The sequence below is a fragment of the Mytilus trossulus genome, chromosome 14 (assembly GCF_036588685.1).
Source record: "Mytilus trossulus isolate FHL-02 chromosome 14, PNRI_Mtr1.1.1.hap1, whole genome shotgun sequence".
Lineage (NCBI taxonomy): Eukaryota > Metazoa > Mollusca > Bivalvia > Mytilida > Mytilidae > Mytilus > Mytilus trossulus.
In genome coordinates, this window is record NC_086386.1 from 18,007,952 (window position 1) to 18,031,596 (window position 23,645).

Genomic DNA, 23,645 nt, shown 5'->3' on the forward strand with positions numbered 1-23,645 from the left:
ACAAGATCTCAATTTTTATTAAAATCGTTTTTGTTTCAAAATATACAACATTTATTATGTGTCAATCATTTAAAATGTTTATATATGCTTATTCAAACAAGGTCACTTATCATGCATATCAGGTTAGATACCGAGAAGTCATTTCAATCATAAACATTGGAGACTTCAAAAAAGAAAGTAAGTATACTAACTTCTGAGACACATTAACTTTATACGATCTTCCAAAATTAGAGTATACTTATGTGGGGGTCATGTTGACCGATATTTGTCTTTAAAACCAAAAATATCCTCACGGAAAAGAAGTCGAGACATAATAATAAAGACTTTTAAATATACTCTCTACTTTCGCAATGATCAACATAAATTGGCTTTTATTGATCCTGAACCTGTTTATTAAGTCAAAAATTTAGAAATGTTATTATAGTGTTTATTGCAAACTAATGTTAAACATTCGTTTTGAAAGGTCACAACATGGACGTCCAGAAAAACGATAATAAATCTCATCAACGATGATATATATTGCCTAAGATATAAATAGCTTTCAATCATAGAAAATCAACAACAATCAAAGAGACATATAAAACCAAGGGTAAAAGCAAAAAGAAAGACAACAAAGAACAGTTAACAAAATATTTCATATATAATTTAAGATTGAGCAATACTATCAACAAAATAAAATACGAAAGTTAACAATTCGATATGGTGACCTCTAGATTTGCCAGGGGGACACTATGTTTCATTTGAACTCACAATACAAACGATTAATACTTGTAATTGAAAATTCGTAACATTTGAAAAAAAAAACCCCAATTTTGAAGTAAGATTGTTTTTGGAAGAAACAGATTACGTTTAGTATAGACGTCATACACTTATATCTGGTAAGTGCTAGTTATAACTTATGCAACATCCACACACACCTTTAATTAAATCAACAATAAATGTAAAACGTCAAACCAATACATATTTAACATATTCTAGAATATTTTCAGAGGAGAACAAATATCCGACGAAAGAAGGCAATAACTCATTGAAATGACGATATAATAAATTAAAGGAGTAGATTCAATAAGACCCCTTTTTGGCCCCAAAATATAGCAGTTTTACAAAATTATTTAAATGTAAACTTTTAGTTATTTTTCGGAAGGTATAATGCCTCTGATACATAAATATAGAATGTTTTTGGCATTATAATGCACATATATCGGGTATTTGCATAATTAAGTCATGCTTAATTACTGAAAGCTTCACAATTTCAGCATTTTAGTTAAATTTTAGACGGTTTCGTCTTAAATGAAAGTGGCCGCATTTGTGTTCATTTTTGATATTGAAATGTAAGTTGTGTTTAATGATGAGACATAACATATATAAAGGTCGAGATTGAACACGGGTGCGGCCACTTTCATTTTTGACAAAAACCATAGGAAAAGTAACAGTTTTTGGCATATTTGACAGATTTCTCATATTTAAGCTTGAATCGGAGATAAGACGTATGACGGTACTTGTCTATCCCAAATTCATGTATTTGGTTTTGATGTTATATTTGTTATTCTCGTGGGATTTTGTCTGATGCTTGGTCCGTTTCTGTGTGTGTAACATTTTAGTGTTGTGTCGTTGTTCTCCATTTATAGTAAATGCGTTTCCCTGGTTTTAGTTTTTACCCCGATTTTGTTTTTTTGTCCATGGATTTTTGAGTTTTGAACAGCGGTATATTACTGTTGCCTTTATTTTATGAGTGAATCAGTTAAAATCTTTCACAAAAATAATTGAATCAATTAAGATAGACATTTAAGTGTTTGAAGTGTCCAAAATCTTTCGTCAGATGAACTTGAAATTTGAGGCCAAAACAGGCCCATACAGGACCTACTCCTTTGTAGCGACTTGTGTTGAACTCTTCATATTTTTTGTTAAACAACTAAAGATATTGTGAAAAAAACGCAAACAAAAGAATCAATCAAGAAAAACATCATATTAAATGATACAGGAATTCGAATATCTTTTACAAACAAAAAGATAAAATCAGTAATAGTGTATTTATAAAACAATGACAGGATTCATGTTGTGTTGTACCAATGATAAAGTCACAGTTAGAAAGAAAACGTATAGATGAAATTTAAATTAAGTTAACCCCCAAAAACAAGAAAGATAAGATTTAACACGAATGATGTAAACATGGCTAGGAAGATTCAACAGAAAAAAACTATGTGAATTTATTTCTTTGTATACGACGTTACCTTAGGATGCTGGCTGGTGGATACTTTTTACATAACTTATGTGTTTTTTATGTCGTTTATTTCCTCTTATATTTGAGTGTGAATTCACATTGTTATAAGACGTGTAACAGAACTTTTCTATCCCAAATTTATGTATTTAGTTTTGATGTTATACCTGCTATTTTCATCGGATTTTGTCTGATGCTTAGTTCGTTTCTGTGTGTGTTACATTTTAATGTTGTGTCGTTGTTCTCTTATATTTAATGCGTTTCCCTCAGTTTTAGTTTGGTACCGGGATTTGTTTTTTTTTCTATCGATTTATGAGTTTTGAACAGCGGAATACTGATGTGGCATTTATATATAATCGAAATAAAACATTCAAAATAAAAATTCTCTGGAAATGTAGAATACATTGGTGGGAATAAAATTTTCGATATAGAAAGCATTTGATAGAATATTTCATAGAAAAAAGATCTAACTTACTTAAAATTTTGAGCTAGCTAAACTTCTCACTTGTATGAAAGTTGCATCAAATTCCATTATATTGACAACGAGGCGTGAACAAAACAAACAGACATAATAGGTAAAAATTTCAAAAATAAGGTAACACAATCAACATGTCTTACTTGACAAATATAATTGGATTGACAGATTTTTAAAAAACATTTTCTGTTTCTTAAGGTTTTGTTGATGATTATAAGCTTTATATGACTGTATAAATAAAGTAAGAAATTAAATGTTCATTATAGAATTTTGAAAGATACTGTATCAATGTTTAATAAAATTTCGATATCTTTTTCTGTTCTTTGCTTAATTGCCTGACAATATTTTGGTAGGTTTCTTTTTTCTAACTTATGTAAAAACTATTTTTTTGAATTCTATATAATTAAATGTTTTTTTTATGAAGTTAAATCCTTTAGAAACGAAGCTTAAATTGTCTATTGAGATTTATGATTTTGTGCTAAGTTTTCAAGTTGGTACAAAAAGGTGTTGAAAATTAATCTGTGTGAGATTTCAACATATATTAAAAATATATAAGGTTCTTTCAAATGATGAATCTAAATTTGTGTTTATTTTCATTATTAATAAGATGATACAGCAATGAGGCCAAAGGTTTCTTAATTAATCTTTGTTTAATTTCAACAAAAACAAAGTTCTTTGGGTTCTTTGATATGTTGTATCTAACAATATATATTAAGTGATTTAATCATAATGTTGAAAAATTTAGTCATCACTGGTTGTTGATTTTATATGAATTTAAGTTAAAAAAAAGTATGAATTTTGAGTAATTTGACAATATTTATTTTGGGTAATCCAAACCTATGATGTGTTAAATGTTCAATCACGATCCAAATTCAGAGTAGTTGTAAGCTTAACTGTTGTGTCCGAACTTGCTCAACTGTTCAGGGTTTGACCTCTGAAGGAACAATCCGGTTGGCTGTCACTATGAAAGCCTCTTGTTTTAGATTTTTTGAAATTCCAAAGTCATTTGCATTGTTGTTGTACAAAAAAATGATTCACTAAGTTTAAGTGTACACAATCTAAGTTATCAAGAACTGAGTAGTTTTGTTGTGTAATTATACTTATTTTTTTTTATAATCAGATTGATGCTAACCATGTCCAAAACGACATACGGACGGATACAAATGGCGGCACCAAACGGGTAAGTGTATATGTGATATATATATATATATAAGTGTATGCACAACAAGTTTCAATATATTGATACATCTTTATCTACTGATTAAAACAATTAAACAATCGATAAGCCTTGACTTCGACTCAAAAACAGAAAGATAATAGTTAACTTTCATTGGCACAAGTTAAGGGAAATTGTAAACGGATAAAACGAATGAAAAAAAACCCCAAAAGTTTGTATTCACCAGTTGTGGTCAAACAACATTTGGCGGACATTTCAAAATATTAATCAAATGTTCGACCACAATAGTAGTTCATAAAAATGAGTAAACGATCTAAAATGATGCTTGTATCTTTTTTTATTTATTTTGTCTTATATCTTGAAAACACTTTTAGAAAATTGGCAAATATTTCCGAGACTTACATCCTGCACTGCCGACTAAAATTCACATGTATATGCTTTGAAAGTAAGCAATAAAGTCCTTATGAATCCAGACTGAAACTAAAGTAGTTTTAAATCTAAAAGAAAAAGAAAGTTTGATAAGGCTTCTTGTTGGTACTTGATTTGAAAAATATATTATATTCTAGTATCTTACAGACAACATCATTTAAAAAAGTTCGTTCTTATGAATGTTGGCGGTTTTTTTTTTATAGTTCAGTGTTTCTGTTTATCCGTTGTTGCCATCGTTTCCCTCGGCTTTAGTTTGACACCCGTTTTTGCGTTTGCTTTATCAAATTGTGACTTTTGAACAGCGTCATACTACTGTAACCTTAATTCTTACACTATAAATTAAACCAGAAACAGTCTGAGGTGGTGATTTCTTTTACTCGACTATTCTTAATTAGTCCATTACTGGTTAATCATATATAACTTGAATGTAGTCTGAATCATGCTAAGAATTCTGATGTTGTAATCGATAATTATCTAAGCCATACTTAAATTCTTAACTCATAATCGACAACCTTGAAACAATCTGAATACATTCCCGACCTTTGTTTAACCTATACCTAACAAATTCTCGACTTGTTTTCAATTTTTTTTTAACAATACTAAATCAGAGAAATTCAAGGTTTGAACCATTATTGACCAGTCTGATAAATACTTGACCAATAACTTCTTATTTATTTATCTTGAATGATGATAATAATTTATTCGACTTTAATCCCTTTTTTTCGTTGATTTTTTTTTATATTTGACTATCACTTTCTTTAATGGTACTTCTTGGTCAAATTTCTAGCCATGGGAAACAAATCTTGTAAAAACTGTACAAAGAAGCATAAGTGAAATGAATTAACAATAGGTCGTGGATTGTTTAGACTTTAAATTAAATATTGAGATTTGAAAAACAAATTTTGGATTGCAGGCTGTAGGTCAAAGTAAGAAAAGGAGAAAACGTTTTCTATTCCAAAATCTTTTATACATGTCAAAATATTGAGCAATAAAGGCTGTAGTAGTGTAAACATATTCAATAGTCTAAAAATCGATTTAACTGAAACAAATCCAAGTCACACACCAAAAAATAGAAAAACACATCAACCATAAAAGGAGAAAAAAAAAACCCAGAAGACACACTGAACAACTACATAAGCAAACGCAAACAAACGGACCATGTAGTTACGTCTGCCTTTTCCTACTGTCAACGTATATTTGTTCCACCTAACAGAAGTTCCAGTGGAAACTTTATTATAAACAATGTCATAATACCTGTACCTGATGGAACAAATATTCTATACTATTTATTCCGTTAGGAACATCTACTGTAATATTTATTCCTGTGGAAATAATATTCCAGAATAGTTTTTCCATTTGGAACTTATATTATGAAGGAACTTCTATTCCGTGACACTACTAGGTTCAAAGCATTTTAAGAAAAATAAATGATTGAACCTGATGTTATGGCTAGGTAAACTTCTCACTTGTATGACAGTTGCATTGAAATCAATAATATTGGCAACAATGTGTGAGGAAATCCAACAGCTATAGTAGGTATAAAAGGTGGGGAATAAGAAACAGATAGATAGATAGATATTTTATTCTCTAAAAACTAGATACAAGTTTACAGAGACAATATAAATACAGACACAATAGTTAAGGTAAACAAATACAGTAATTATGATGACATACATGTTTAGTAACATGTAGAATTAATGATGTAAGAAGGAAAACTAATCGGTAAGATGCTTATGCTTGTGCAATACAGCAGTCAACAATAATTTTACACCGGTTTGATTATTTTACTTTAGCACTTACTCCCTATTACTTTTACCTTTTGACTTTTTCTAGTGAAAATGGAGGAATCGTTTTTGCAAAACTTAATCCTACAAATCAGAAGAAAAAAGACGGAGTAAGTATAAAATTGTTAAAAAAAAAAGATTATTGTAATTGTGTTTTTAGAAAATAAAGCAAATTTAACAAAAACTAGTTTGTGATTATCGTGGTATTATTTATACAAGCCTGCTTGTTACTAATGGCAGTTATTATTCCAAATTAGTATTTGCGGCTCTTTCAACAACAAATTATTTCGTGAATCGTCTGATGCTCTATAACTCCCGTGTGCTGAATTGTTAATTACTCAACATGACATCAAACAATCTTCAGAGTCGATGCTTTAAAACCAATGTACCAAATTGTTTTATAGCTCAGGCGAATCAACTACTATGGAAGTTAAGTCTTCTGTAAAAACATAATTTCAATTTTAATTTATTTTCAGAATGAAGTATTTGATTCGAAAAAAGAAGAAGTTAATCAAAAACTCATCAATGAAAACCAAAGATTAAAAAAGTATATAAATAAACAATAAATATATATATATATATATTATGATGAAGTATTGGGTTTATCAATTTTGAATTATTCAAGATAGTTGTAGATTGAACATCTTCGAAATCGATTTGAGAAGAATAATGTACCAATACCTATATTGTTGTATAGCTCGATTCCTAAATAATATGCTTTACAAATACATAAAATGAATGAAAAGAAATTCTGACGAATAAACTCTATCCATCTCAAACGAGTAATACAAGACCATTCTCATTTTGATTTTTTTGATATTACAGTGATGTATCAGTTTAACTTTAAAATCTCTTATTTTGTCATCATTAAGCAATTCATGTTCTGTTTGGGCAATATTTTTGCGTTTAAGTGTACTTTTAAGGCAAAACACTATATGGTCAGATTAAAGAATCTTATTGAAGTAGAAAAAGTGTTTTGAATTTATGTTTTTTAATGGCTACACCCGTTTTTATACATAATTATCATTCTGAAAAAAAGAAATGTATGTTTTCAGGGAAAACAAAGAATTGAATCAAAGGTTACTCGAACAAAAGAAGCAATATGATAAGCTACTAGCTGTAGTGGACGCAGGGAAAAAACAAACAAATAGATTAAGTATGGAACGGGATAAAACAGTTATTGATTTTAAAAAGACGTCTGGTGATAAATTTTTAAAGGATGAGCATTCGAGACAAAAAGAAGAACTGAACAAACTTACCATCGAAAATACTGGTCTTCGTAAAGAGGTTGATCGTATTCGAACTAGGTAAAACTATACTGATTTAGAGATTTAGATTCAATATAATGTCATTATTGCACATATTCTACATTATAGTAATAAAGAGACGGAACATTGAGATCGGTTGAGAGTGTTATTAAATATTCTAAGACAATCTCCTTAAATGATGAGATTTTTTATTTTGAAATGTACTTTCCAGTCCATGTCCATTAATATCATAATGTTTGATCGAAGTTCGTTTTACCAGGTTTCTCTATCTACTTTTCTTTACTATTTACTTTATGTGAAATTTGATCAAATTAACTTAGTTATAGTGTAGACTAAGAAGGTTCCATCCGATTAGATGTGTGTGCTTCTGTTGTGATCTGATTTATGACATAATATTTTAATATTTCACGTTGATAGATAAGGAAGCTATTGATAACTTAGGACCGAACTCAATCGGGCAAAGTTAACCTGATATGAATGTGACTGTGTTTTTTTAATCACTTTTAGTCAAAAAGCACCTACTGATTAACCTATAGATCCCTGACTTTCAGCAAAGGTAAAGGAATAAAACCAGGTCGGAAGCACAAACTTTAAAAAGTGTTATTTTCATTAATTGAGAGTAACACTTTGAACGTTTGTTATGCGTAAGAAGTTAAGTTATTTTGTTTTAAACAAACACTATTCAAGCAACGTTTTATACAAGATGTGCAACACTAAGATTTTAATTGACACATTTAATACAGAACCCAAGAACTATCTTTGTTCATTTTGTATGATATCTCTGTAATCTATGCTTTTATAGTTTAAGTAAAATAGCAGGAGAAAGAATGACTGATGGAAATCCTTACATAACAGATTTAAGTGACCCTCAACGTCCACAGAAACTTTCAGAAAAATTCAATAGTCTATACGACAATTCTTGGACTGATGCATATGAAATTATCAACAACGAAGACATGGACGAGAAAATGACATGTGAAAAACTGATAGCTATTTTCAAAGTAAGAAATTATGAAAAATTAATAAAAAAACCCAAATTAAACCTACTGATATTTGATGTTTATAATCAATTTAAATCCATGTATGATATGTCTTGACCATTCACGACACATATATGGAACAAGATAACAATCTGTACGAAATTTGTTTTATTTATTCTTTTAACAAATAAAATGCTGTATACTCAAGTCAGATAAGTTCTACCGGTATATAGTCTATCATATCACAATGTTACCAATTTAACATTGAAACATCTTAACATTTCAGAGTTGCTGGGACTTTTGTTGTGAAGTTGCAAAAATGCAGCTGTCAGACCTGCATACCATACTGCTTTCTCTGGATGAAAAAGAATCAAAGAATGAGGTATTACAACATTTGATCAAAGCTGAGTGAATATTTGAACTTTTTATATCATCCATTAGTTTTGCCTTCATTTAACATTCTGATTCATCTTGTTTTATCTGTTATATGCTTTATTCCTGTTGTTTAAGGAGTAGAAGGCTTTGAAACTGAAACTAAATTGGTCAATTCAAGTTTACCAAGACCTCCATTGTTTATGAAAACCATAAAGTTAAGGATGTATACTTTGGTTTGAAAATAATCCTCTGAGAAATGATTTCGTTAAATCTTCTAAACGTTCTGACTTATGAAATAACTTATCATTTTTACATTTAAACTATATACTTTAAATTGCAGAAAAAGGTAAAAAACGACTTTCCAGTTCAAAACAGTAAAATAATAAAAGAAACAAGAAGATTGTTCGCTGAACAGTTTATACCAACGTTGTGTGAGGTGAGTAAACAATGTCGGTCTCAAATCATTTGTTTCCACTATATACATTAAAAGATAAGACTACCTTTCTGGTATATAAAGATCAATACAATGAGTACAAATTGTTTTTTTTCAATTTTCTTTATGATATTGATTTGAGTAATTTTGATTGCGAAACGCTAACTTTTCATCACTGATTGCTTGACAGTATAATGAACAGTAATATATTATGTAACCGCCGTTGAATTTTCGAATTGTAGAGTTACTGGCAAAGACAGAAAGATACTGGATTAGTTGAAGACTTACAGCCATATGTAGATAAATGCATTGAGCTTTGTTGGTATAGTGCCATCAGTGATCCACCCTTAGTTTATACCTTTGAAGCAAATACAAATGTGGATGATTTCAGAGGATACACAAAGAGTGGTGATAAAATAGACTACGTTGTGTGGCCTTCAATGTATTTACATGAATATGGTCCGCTGTTATACAAAGGTGTTGTCCAATACAAAATGACTGACAAACAAGAGGATAAACCCGAACATCAAAAGAAAGTTAAAGATGATGTGACTGACAGAACAGATGTAAAACCCGAACCTCAAGAGAAAACTGAAGATCATGCAACAGACAAAATGGATAGAAAACCCGAATGTGAAGAGCAAACTGCTGATCAAATGACCGAGAAATTGGATGGTAAACCAAAACTTCAAGAGAAACCAGAGGAGCACGTGGCACGTGGGGAAACACATGTTAACCTCGTGCCTCAAGAGAAAACTGAAAATCTTGAGACAGACAAAATGGATGATAAACCTGAATTTAAAGAGAAAGCGGAAGAGAATGTCGAAAAGAATTAACAGAACTTATCAGTTTAACATTTTATTCACTTTTTTTATTGTCACATCTTCAACATTTAGTTTCAACAAGCACTACAGTATGTTTGTTATACAACTAGTTAATCAGATATTATTATGTTTGCAATAATTTATATATTTATAGTCAGATGATCTTACACATATGTAGGTAATAAAGTGATATTCTAACTTAGATCTATTCTAACTCTAAGTATAGATTTGTTTGCCTGAGTGTGTGTGTGTGTGTGTGTGTGTGTGTGAATGTGTTAATATATAAGTGGAATAAAGCAACTCAATTTGGAATATATTTTGACAAAATATATCAAGGGGTTAATGCATGAACATTTATAGAATAGGATAGAATGTGTGTATGCAATGTATCTATTCAAAATATATAAATAGTTATCAAAGGTACCATGATTATAAATTAGTACGCCAGACACTCGTTTCGTCTACATAAGATTCGTCAGTGACTCTCTTTTCAAAATAAAAGGTAACAACAGTTTATCGATGTTAAATCTCATTATAGAAAACACAAAAACTGAATGAATCGCTAGAATCATGTAAGGATAAAATTTGGGTATAAATAATGAATAGGGAATTTTGATATTAAATTGCAGTATTTCGTCTGAATAGTTTCAATAATGCAATATTTGTTAATGTTTGATTTTAGTTTCAGAGCTATGGACATTTGTAAACAGACTCATCGTCTGCACATTTTCTTTAAGGTGTTACAATATTAAGAATATTCTTTTTGTTATTATTTTTGCAACAAATATGTTGTTTCCGCAAGACATATATAACCCGTAAAATTGATGGATTGTTGGTTGCTCTACGCCGCATTTGCACAACAAGGTTATATCGCAGCGGTACCCGTAAGAGATTACAACCTAATCTGTTTTAATATTAGTGCGATCAGCATTGACATAAACCACACGTATATTTTCCCTATTTTACAACAAACCAGAGTATGAAATAATTCAGTTACAGAAAAATTTGTGATAGTTTGCAGCTGACCTTTCCTAAGACTTTACAAACAAAACTTTCTGAGCGTAGTAAGACTTTACACACAAAACTTTCTGATCTTCCTAAGACTTTACAAACAAAACTTTCTGAGCTTCCTAAGACTTTACAAACAAAACTTTCTGAGCGTAGTAAGACTTTACACACAAAACTTTCTGAGCTTCCTAAGACTTTACAAACAAAACTTTCTGAGCTTCCTAAGACTTTACAAACAAAACTTTCTGAGCGTAGTAAGACTTTACACACAAAACTTTCTGAGCTTCCTAAGACTTTACAAACAAAACTTTCTGAGCTTCCTAAGACTTTACAAACAAAACTTTCTGAGCTTCCTAAGACTTTACAAACAAAACTTTCTGAGCTTCCTAAGACTTTACAAACAAAACTTTCTGAGCTTTACTGGTGAATACAACAGGTTTTTGAAACGATGTGTTAATAAAAAAAGAAAAACAAATTGTCATGGCCTATGCTCGTTTTAACATGACATCATATGTCTATAGTTATATGATAGGACAAGTCAAAACGTTTAGTGTCCAAAGCAGGCATATAAAACACGTTTTAAAGGTAGCAATTTTAAGGAATAGAAATATAGACATAGCTCGTTAGCAAAAATGAAAGTCAAGAATTCAAAAAATTACCATCGCACAATAGCACAATGTCGGGATGTACAAGTACCGAGACACCTCAAATACATATCGCGCAAAAAAAAGACAAATAAAACCATACTGTAACACGTGCACGTTATTAAGAGGATAAACATGCAACGTCAGTACATAACATCTATACTTGAAGACCATCGTGTAGTATTTGTGAAGTTAATACGAAATATTTACCAACAAGGTCTTGGTATCCTATCCTTTGCTCCGATGCTTTGCTAGTGATGTTTTTCAAAGTCTGAGTAGTAGCTGCAAGTTTTTGAATACCGAATGAATTAGGAAATATGTAACCCATACGCAGGTGAAGTTGGTATATTGCTACTTTGGTTCGGGAAATGGATAATTTCAAAACTAAAATAGTATCGTTTGTCATAGATTCTGTTTCTGAAGTTTATCTTCTTGTTTTTAACATGTATCTGAAGGAACTCTGATTTTTATGAAACCAGAGCAGGTCGGCAAGTAGAGGCGCACAGTTCGTTTCCATAGGAATGACGACAATTTTAAGAAAAATTATATCTCTAAATTCAGTTTAAATACGATTTACATACAAAGACAACAGTATAAAGATCAATAAAGAATAAGGATCAAGTAGTAATGTTAACAGAAAAGTATACTTATTTTTTTTAATAATTAGATCTAGGTACTAGTAAAACATCATATATATCTCACAAAATAAAATTGAGAAAGGAAATTGGGTATGTGTCAACGCAACAACCCGATCATATAGAGCAGACAACAGCCGAAGGTCACCAATGGGTCTTCAATGTAGCGAAAAAAAACCCGCACCCGTAGGGGGGTTAATATGATTTATGTATTTACAATTGAACATGAGGTACGAACATATCCTATTTGTCTAAATTCATTGTGGTAAATATATTATAAACATTGATGAATAATTAAAAATATTTGTATGGTTTACTTTTACAAATTGTGACTTGGATGGAGAGTTGTGTCATTGACACGCATACCACGTCTTCATATTTATCTATGTATATAAAAATATGAAGATGGAGTATGACTTTAATGAGACAACTCTCCAAAAGAGACAAAATGACAAATACATTTTTGTACATTAACAATTATAATAGCTCACCGCACAGCCTTAAAAAATTAGCAAAGCCCATACCGCATATTAGAAGTCTATATAAGGCCCTTAAATGACAAATATAAAACAATGCAAACGAGAAAATCATAACGGCTAAATTTATGTACAAAATGATGAATGAAAAACAAATGCGTTACACATCAACAAACGACAACCACTGAATAACAGGTTCCTTACGTTGAACAGACACAATGTATACAGAATGTGGCGGGGTCAAAACAGTTAGATTGCGCTAAATTCTCCCCCTTTACATAGGACAGTCGTATAAATGGCCCCCTCGTGTAACAGTACAATTTAAGAACAGACTTTTAAAATCAGTTGAAAAAATATGAATATTTTCGTTGTTAATTAGTTTCAGGTTATTTGCCATTTTCTAGTAATAGGATTCGTCAGGTTTCTGTCTAGATATTCATGCTTTTTTTATAACTATATAATTACATTAGATGTATGCTTCATTATAATACTTTATTTTGATTGACAAACTGCACATCACGTGTTATTCCGTACGCAATTGCATCACTCAATTCATGATAACACGTGGTCCCACAATAAAGTGCACAGGTGACTAAAATACAAAAATTTATAATTTATTAAATTCGTGTTTTCATGTTCATAGCTAAAAAATGTAATTATAAGTATTGAATGCTTCTTTTTGTAACGTTATAGTGGTGTAAACCCAATAAATTAACAAGAAGAAGCATTCAATTCTTAAATATATGCGATTAAAGATACTCTACATATGGACTAGCATAAGAGTGCGTTTTTATCGTGTCCGACTATAAAATCATTAAAGGGACATAACGCGAAAAAAAAAATCAATGTTCCGTAAAAAATTCTTTGGAAGCGTTTATAAGAACCAACAATTTAATGTAAAATCGTGTAATGAACATTTAATTTAATTCATTTATAAATCAGTTATATTAATCTAAGGTAAGTAAAACAATTTCTTTGTTCATATACATCGCCATGATTGTAATGACTGTAATGTGTATTATCGAAACAAACCGGTATATCGGTTTAACACTTCACCTTTGGTGTCATTTTATATGTACACATTTATTTACATTTCAGGTAAACTTGCAAAGAAAATGTCAGGCAAAAAGTAAGTGTATAAGAAACAATATGAATGATATAAATTGTGTATATAAGATAAAGATTTATAGAATATGAAAGTAGCATATCGCTGATATCAGCATATCATAAACTAAGCTACTAAATAAACGCAACATTGATTTTTTATCTGTTAAGGTGAAGAGTAGAATAAATTAATTACTAAATCAGAGAACTTTTGTCTTTAACAGGAATGATCATGTCGTTATGTTACGCCCAATTGTATACCAGATTGGATTGTGTCAAATTTTGTTTTGTAAATATGTATATCTCTGACGAAGCTCTTTGTATATATATATAGAGAGAGAACCTGGGAACAGTATATAGTCAATATATATTTGTTCCTGATAGAATCCTCCAATTTAACAAAAGAAGAATTATTGGGAACAACAAGTTATAATTCAGAATAAGATGTCAAAAACAACAAGAGGCTATCAAGAGCCTGAATCGCTCACCTTATTTTTTTTATTAAATCTCTCATCAATGATTATTTTGGCTTTTCAATTTATTTAAATGTTCTTTGAATCGTCCTATTTTCTTTAAAATCAAAAAAAATCATTTTCTCCTATGTTCTATTTTAGCTATGTTTCTTGACATACAAGGAAATAGAATATAAAATTTATACTAGATACTCTGAAACTCATTTAGTCTAAGTTTGGCTGAAATTGATACAGCAGTTTAAAAGGAGAAGGTTTTTTTTAAAGTGAGTCAACATGGTGAACAAATTTTGAAAAAAATTGTTTAAAGGGCAATAACTCCTTAAGGGATCAATTGACAATTTTGGTCTAAATGATTTTTTTGTAGATCTTACTTTGCTTAACATTTTTGCTATTAATAGTTTATCTGTATCTATAATAATATTCAAGATAATAACCAAAACTGGCAAAATTTCTTTAAAATCATCAATTCAGGGGCATTTTACCTGAAAAACCAGTTACCCAATTCGGCTGAAATTTTCAGTACAGGGCAGGTAAACCTTGACCTAAAAAATACTTTAACTTCTTGTCTTATTTGCTCTAAATGCTGGAGTTTTTGAGATATAAGCCAAAAACTGCATTTTACCCTGTGTTCTATTTTTAGCCATGACGGCCATGTTTTTTGACGAAATAGAAAATAAAACACAAAACTTTATTTTATACACCCTACTGATCATTCAGTTGAAGTTTGGTTGAATTTGGTTGAGTAGTTTTAGAGGAGAAGATTTTTTAAAGTTATAGCAAATATGATGAACAAATTGTGAAAAATTGTCATTAAAGGACAATAACCCCTTAAGGGGTCAATTGACAATTGTGGTCTATTAACTTAGTTGTAGATCTTACTTTGCTGATCATTTTTGCTGTTTACAGTTTATCTGTATCTATAATAATATTCAAGATAATGACAAAAACTACAAAATTTCCTTAAAATTACATATTAAGTGGCAGCAACCCAACAATGGGTTGTTTGATTCATCTGAAAATTTCAGGGCTGATAGATTTTTACCTAAATGAACACCCATGTCAGATTTGCTCTAAATGCTTTCGTTTTTGAGATATAAGCCAAAAACTGCAATTTACCCCCATGTTCTATTTTTAGCCATGGCGGCCATGTTTTTTTCACAAAATGGAAAATAAAACACAAACTTTATTCTAGATACCCTAAGGATCATTCAGCTAAAGTTTGGTTGTAATTGGTTCAATTGTTTCAGAGGAGAAGATCTTTGAAATAGTTTACGACGACAACGACGACGGACGACGACGGACGCCAAGTGATGGCAAAAGCTCACATTTCCTTTTAGGAAAGGTGAGCTAAAAATGGAAAGAAAATCTTAGTTTTTCAAGATTCAAGATTCAAGATTCAGAGTTTTATTTAGAGTCGATATTCATTAAACTACATAACACAAGCTCTAGTGAGCTTTTCAAATCGATTTAATAACAAAATACAATACACACATACAAAAGTCATGAAAAACAACACAATTCTAAACATATAATGCATAGTAAGTTACCATAATGACATATTTAAGTTAAAGCATATAGTACACTTAAAATATAGGACAAGTTAATAATAAGATTGCACAATTCAGATATTTACACAGAAAATAAAAATAAAAATAGAATAGGCATCAACACTAAATGCATGCACTGCACTGGCATGAGCTGTTACTTAGATCCCATGTTTGTACAAATTTTTTGAATTTGTCAAAAGATGTTTCCACTCGACAATGGTTCGGTAGCTCATTCCAGTTGAAAATCTCAGTATTATTTAAACTTCATTAGCTGACCAGAAAGGAGTGGAATAGGAGTGGTCCTGATCCCGCAACTCCGGGTTTAAAAACACGAAATTCCGAAATCCCGGTATAAAATTCGAAATCCCGAGGTCCCGAAATCCGAAAAAAAGGATTCCCGGAACCCGAAAGGGTGAATCTTGAAATCCCGAGCTTAAAAATAACCGATCCCGGAGAACCGATTAAGGTCCTATCCCCCCCTTAGAAAGGTTAAGTGAGCTATATTTTCTCCAACGTAAATATTTACGAAATTCCTTCTCATTGCAGCTTCGTTGTCAATGAGAATCAAATTTGGACACAATCATCATTTGGGTCTCTTATACTTGTGTCCGCTGATCCCTCATGCTAACTTACCAACAATTGCCGAAATGACTAATTTAAAGATAAAACTGACAGTGGTAAAGTGCAAGTTTGGTCCATTATTTTTAAACAACAACTAGAGACTAGCAGATAATACTTAATGAGATTTAAAAGACTTATAATTACATACCGAGAAAATACATGAAATATTTTCAGCTGGATATTAAATTACAAGAAAAAGATTGTTGATAATTAAATGAACTCGAAACACTTCGAACTGAGCTGTACGTTGCATCTCGATACTTATACGGCAATCTTTCGTAACGACGAGTGATAAATGAATATCGCTTGATATTATTAAAATTAGTTAATTCAAAAAGTATACTGAAATTAAAAACCTGAGATGATATCAAGCAATGTTCAATTGACACTCGTTATGAATCCATTATGATACATATATTATATCTTATGAATCATCCAATATAAGTGTTTTAAAACATGAAGGATGCTACCTATGTATTTGAAAAGTAGTGAACAGCCACATCTCCGTTACAATTTAAATTCTTAGAATTAGACGGAAGATACCAATGGGACATTCCATATTTTCTTATTTTAGGGATTCGACAAAGCCTAAACTACACAAGACAACGATTAACCATACAGTCGTAAGTATTTGATTCTTTTGAGAACGAGTTCTAATCTATATTGCATGCATTCACTCGAAAACAAGAAATTTTTAAAAACATATTATCCTAAATATTTGCCACTGCACAGCCAAAAATAAAAATAAAATACTGTCTCAAAGTTTATTTTTCTAGTAAATTGCTAAACTGCGTGCAACTTGATTTATTGTTGTTTGCCGCTGTCATCTTTTGCTTTTTCTATGAAACCTGATTAATCCTGGTTGGTCATTTAAAAGTGTCACAGTTCATATTCAAATGCACAGGTGACTTTATTATATCTACATTTATGACACACTATATATACACGATTAATTGATTTAAACGGAGGTTCAAATTGCTATACATCATGTCAATTGTTGTCTTTAACAGGGGAAACCTGTATACGACTCGAGTGTTGCGAAACGTTTGGATGAAGAAAAGAGGTAGATTCAATATTTATTAAAGTCTCACCACTTGTATAACATTATATATTCCAATAAACATATAAAACATTGCGTATAAAATGAAATATTGGATACGATTTATAAAACATATTGTATATTAAAACTAACAGTAAAATATCATTAGCTTAGATAGATTAGCTTAGCGGATGCATATATTCTGAAGAAACGAATGAAGCTCAGCTTAACAGAGAAAAAGAACCACAACACAAAATACATAAGATTTTAAATAACAGATGTTTAAAAACAACATATTTTATATCCCAAATATGAACCACAGGATATTTTGACAGATAACAGATATTAATATAAAAAAAATATGATTAGTCTTTTATCATCACTTTTTGATTTGAACTCAAAAATCAAAAGTATTAATAAAATATGTATTACATAATATATTGTTTAGTCGTTGTTATCAGTAATTATACCATCACACAATTTTCTGCGGACTAAACATTGTGCATTTTAAAAAATCTAGGATCACTGCATATGAACAAAATATGAAATAATATAATATTCCGCAAGTGTTCGTGACACTTGTCAAGGTGCTTATACATTTTTACTCTACCTCTACTTGGCAGATACAGGAAACTTGTTTTTCTATGTCCTTTTGGGGTAATGAGATACGAGTACAAACTAAAGGGAAAATGAATAACCCATTATTTTTTAGCAATTCTTATTATTTATGGTTTTATATAATAGAGAATCGAAGGAGAAAGACAAGCGGATAGAAGAATTGGAAAAGGAATTATCGAGAGTGGAAAAAAAGCTTAAAAAGGAAACAGCTGAAAGAGAAAAGTTAAACCATGAACATGACAAGATGATATCAGATTTGAAACATGCTCGTGGAAAAAATCTTGATAAAACTTTAAAAGAGGAAAACGACAGACTGAAACATGAAGTTGACAAAATAATAATAGAGAAGGAGGATCTTGGAAAAGAAGTCGATCGTTTGAGAACAAAGTTAGTGTTGTTTAAGATTTATAATCAAACAAGTCAGAGTTCGAACAAAGAATACTAAAAGATGTAAACTTCGATGTCAGCACAAATTAAAAAGAAAGTAACAGTGTATAATAAAGAAAATGTGGTATGATTGCCAATTTAGACAACTCTTCACTAGAGCAGACTGACAAGGAAATTTACAACTATATATCACTGTACAGCCTTCAACAACGAGCAAATCCCAAACCGCATAGCCCGCTATAAAAGGCACCGACATGACAAATATAAAACAATTCAAACGACAACATAAATGGAATTGTCAGATAACTGCGAGTACTCTCAGATCTGTTCATCGTGTGTTTTTGTGTCCGGATGTACAACTACCCGGAAACGTCCACTTGTATTTTTGTTCATCTGATTAGTTAATCCTTTTCAACTGATATTTATAGTTCGTTCTTATGTTGTACTGTTATACCATTGTCCCAGGTTAGGGGGAGGGTTGAGACATGTAAGTGATCTCCCTCTTATTAATAAATGTTATTGCTAAGAGTTAACACCTTAGATATTATTTATTGAATCCTTAATAATTGATGTTCTGTGGAAATCGAAAAAAACCCACTTAGCAGATGTGTTTTAATTACCTTTCTCACTTTTGACCAAATGAGGTATACCAAATCTAAAGTAAGACTGTATTCACATGTCATTTTAGTTTGAGTAAAGTAGCTGGGGACAAAATGATGGACGGCAATCCTTATGTAACTGATCTGAGTGACCCAAACCGACCACAGAGATTAGCAGAGAAATTCAACTGTCTATACGATAACTCATGGACTGATGCATACGAAATCCTGTTAGCGAAGAACAAAGATGAAAAATCCATTTGTGAAATTTTATTGAAAATTTTAGAGGTATGAATTGTTCTGTCCAGAGTATAACTTTTCAATTAATTTAATTAAGTCGATTTGTTAAAAGTTTTTGAATGTTTTGTTATTTTTTCAGGCATGTTGGAGGTTTTGTTCTGGAGTTTCAAAACACCAGTTTTCCAGTTTACAAAAAGCTTGTATGGAACCTGTTACAATCTCTGTACGTAAGTTACAAATTCACACTGTAAAGTGTGATTATAAATAACAGTTATTTAGTAGTGTAGTTGGATTCGTTTTTAATTGTTTACAAGAAGGGGTATTTGGTATTTGGTAAGGGCGACAACCACTGAATAACATGTTCCTGATCTTATAATGCGCTGTAACACTTCAGTACCTGGTTCTGGAAATAGTTTTTGTTCTAGCAAACACGTTTCATCCAGCCACAAAATATATGTTTCTATCCAAGGTTAGGAGTCTCTAAGTCAGACTGAGTCGTTGTTGTAGTATATAATTTGTGTATTGTATGTAATCAGGCCGTTAGTTGTCTAGCTTGTTTGGGACTTAAATAGGTTGCTATGAGGTGAGGGTGTCGTGCATTTATAAAGGCAACTACTATGACACAAGTTGATAACTTTTACGTCATTTATTTAAAAGAAAGGATATTGGTATCCACACACAACACAAAATTGTTACATGTACAATAAAAAAAATCACAAAAAGTAAACTTAAGAAACAGTGCTTTTATTGTTGATAATCTTCTTTAAATCATAGTTAGACCTTCAACACGGAGCAGAAACACCTCATCTCACTTTAAGTCTTAGACGACCCCTAGCACCGGTTTTAGTGGAATTATTTGCTAACTGACGATCACGCCACAACTGTGAATTGAAGAATAAAGCACAAGAGTTTAATAACTAAAAATAAACCTGACAAAGAAATTAATCATTTGATGTCACGATTTAGCCGAACAATCACTCTGAAGCGTGCTAAAACTATACAGATTCAGAAAACCACGGGATACATTGACATATATCATATATAATTGAGAACACCACAAGAAGCAACTGCAAAGGAGTAGGTCCGGTAAGGACCGAATTTGGTCTCAATTTTCAAGTTCATTTAACGAAAGATTTTGGACACTTTTTAAATCAGTTTATGTGATAGATTTTAACTGATTTAGTCATTAAAAACGCTCCGATCTAAGCTTCAATATGAAAAATCTATCAAATATGCCAAAAAACGTCACTTTTCAGATGGTTTTTGTCAAAATTGTAATTGTTCATCCTCAACCTTTATATATATTATGTATTATCATCAAATACAACTAACATTTTAATATTATGAATGAACACGAATGCGGCCACTTTCATTTAAGACGGAAACCGTCTGAAATTTAACTAAAATGCTAAAATTTTGAAGATTTCAGTAATTTAGCATGACTTAATGAGGCTAGTACAAAAGATATGTGCATTGCATTGTCAAAAAAAAAACATATTTATGTAGCAGAAACATTCTACTTTCCAATAAATAGCGTTATTGAATAACATTACATTTTCACACTTTTGTAAAACTGCTAAATTTTGGGGTCAAAAAGGGGTCTTACTGAACCTACTCCTTTTAATTTGTAGAGATTTTAGAATACAATAAAAAGAATTCTAGAAATCCCATATTTAGAAAGCATCTTTGTTGTTACAAACTGACAGAGATTAAAATATGTGTGTGTGTGTGGGAGGGGGGGAGGTGTTGATTATAAAGCGGCTTTAACAGCAGTTGTTGACTTTTGTCTTAAATCTACATCAGCATAACAAATACACGATCACGATACATTAATCTTATCAATCTATGAATACTTGTAAATCCCCAAAATTGACAAATCCCCTATTTATAATAAACTCCACACACACATTCGAAAATTTAAAAAATCGAACAATTTTTTTTTGTAATGTATATTTTATTATTTTCATATCATTTTCAAATCTCATCTACAAATAAAGATGCACAAACAAATTATTCTGCTATAAATCCTAAACATATAGTTAACCATACTTGTTACAAATTATAAAATACGAAGTCAGTAACAGAATACAGAGTACATCTGCATTGAGGTCTATTTCTTAATAATATTATCAATGCTTGACCATTTTTCTTTTAATCTTATTGCTTTACTGGTAGAGCACAAATTCATAGAGACCATGTCAACCCTATAATAATAGTTGAGCCATTCAGTTGCTTCAGCAACAGAAAAAAAATCGAACAATTTAACCTTTTCGTGTGTTTTAAATTTCGTCAATTTTAAACACATTTTAAAAGATATGACGTTACTGTGTCAATTCTGTAATTTTTGTTTTGAAGACTGAGATGAAAGAAGACTCTGGTGCCTATACAAAACACCTCACGGACGCAAGACGGTCATGTGCTCGAACGTTTATTCCATTGATGTGTCAGGTAAGACTCTTCATATAGAGATTAGAAATACTCTTTTTATGCCCCACCTACGATAGTAGAGGGGCATTATGTTTTCTGGTCTGTGGCTTCGTTCTTTCGTCCGTCTGTGCGTCCGTTCAGGTTAAAGTTTTTGTTCAAGGTTGTTTTTGATGAAGCTGAAGTCCAATCAACTTGAAACTTAGTACACTTGTTGCTTTTGATATGATCTTTCTAATTTTAAAGCCATATTAGACTTTTGACTTCAATTTCACGGTCAACTGAACATAGAAAATGAAAATGGGAGTTTCAGGTTAAAATTTTTGGTCAAGGTAGTTTTTGATGAAATTGAAGTCCAATCAACTTGAAACTTAGTAAATAATATGTTCCCTATAGTATATTCTTTCTAATTTTAGTGCCAAATTAGATTATTACCAAATTTCACGGTCCATGGAACATGCAAAAGGATAGTGCGAGTGGGGCATCCGTGTACTTTGGACACATTCTTGTTTATTTATGATTTGAGTCGAGTTTTGAAATTATACATGACGACATTTATTAAGTTTTGATAGTCAACGATGTGTTCATTTCTTTTCAAGTTTTGATATTCTAAAAACTGTTTAAAAGTTAAATAAAAATGTTTAGCTTTGGTTTTACATTTTTTAATATAGTTCTTGGATTTTGTAGCACTTTTGGGAAAAGGAAATGAATAAAGACCATAAAAAAGACGAAACATTGAAACCCTATGTAGACGCCTGCCTTGAACTCTTTTGGTACAGTGCAATTACTGATCCACCTCTATATTATTCATTTACTGCTGATAATCTTGACAACTTCAGGGGATATACAAAAAATGGTGATGAAGTGGACTTTATTGTATGGCCGGCAATGTATTTGCATGAAAACGGCCCGCTTTTGTATCAAGGAGTAGTCCAATATAAATAGAATGATAAGAGATAATTGTATTTCATCATACAATTATGTCTCTTATTAATGGATTTGATATTATTTAGTACGAATCTAGGTGACTGTGTTTATTGCACAGTTGTTTCATAGCATTTTCTTTACAGTTTATTATTTTGAAATAATTTTACCAATAACCTTTGTATGTTTTTGTATTACAAGTGTCGAGACTAATGAAATATCAAATTTTCAATCTTGAATTCACGTTGCAGCTTGTTGTTTCGAATCATAATGCACACACATGAAAACATAAAAGTTTCATAGTGTTTGTTTAAACAAATACATGTATGTGCTTCATCAACACCCATTTCCATTTGTCTATAAAGTTTCTGACAAATTACTTGATAGTCCACCAAATAATCATGATTACTGTCATATAAACAGTAAAGTTAACAACTATTTGGTTTTCCTCTCAATCAATGTGTTTTCATTTTCGTCCAGTTTTGACAACGATGATCCCTTGATAGCAAAAGAAGTCCAGAATTGATACTATTTTCATCGTGTACCTTTGCCAAATACATACGTAGACAGCCTATCATGTGTGGCTTTATATGATATTTGTTTTTCGTTTATTATTTGTAAATATATCATGCTGTTAGTTTCTCCTTTACGTTTGTCGTTTTTGGGTCTCTCATCGCTGACTATGCGGTATGGTTTTTACTAATTTTTGATGACCGTACGGTGACCTATAGTTATTATTTTCGATATCATTTGGTCTCTTGTGGAGAGTTGTTTCAGTGGCAATCATACCACTGTGACATCTTCTTTTTTTATATATACATAACGTGCCTTGATTGGTGTTCCTAAAGTCCAAGGAAGAGACACATCTTCTATTTAGATATTGTTACCAAACATATAATTAACATGCCTTTATCCGTAAGGCTTATTAAGTCTTCCAAACATG

General features: G+C 30.9%; 2 protein-coding genes across 2 annotated transcripts; both read left to right on the forward strand.

Annotated features, from left to right (window-relative positions):
• Window positions 1-95: 95 nt before the first annotated feature.
• On the forward strand, window positions 96-10,284 carry LOC134695902 (uncharacterized). The gene is made up of 9 exons (XM_063557385.1): window positions 96-177; window positions 3,814-3,873; window positions 6,133-6,193; window positions 6,560-6,630; window positions 7,139-7,390; window positions 8,154-8,352; window positions 8,618-8,713; window positions 9,047-9,142; window positions 9,382-10,284. Exons 2-9 carry the CDS (start codon window positions 3,818-3,820, stop codon window positions 9,973-9,975), a joined length of 1,425 nt encoding a protein of 474 aa, XP_063413455.1. The 5' UTR covers window positions 96-177; window positions 3,814-3,817; the 3' UTR covers window positions 9,976-10,284.
• A 3,282-nt stretch (window positions 10,285-13,566) lies between these two features.
• Window positions 13,567-22,723, forward strand: LOC134697526 (uncharacterized). Its single transcript, XM_063559805.1, has 9 exons — window positions 13,567-13,683; window positions 13,825-13,855; window positions 17,046-17,094; window positions 17,482-17,534; window positions 18,255-18,515; window positions 19,204-19,402; window positions 19,494-19,577; window positions 21,710-21,802; window positions 22,466-22,723. Exons 2-9 carry the CDS (start codon window positions 13,842-13,844, stop codon window positions 22,721-22,723), a joined length of 1,011 nt encoding a protein of 336 aa, XP_063415875.1. The 5' UTR covers window positions 13,567-13,683; window positions 13,825-13,841.
• Window positions 22,724-23,645: the final 922 nt, after the last annotated feature.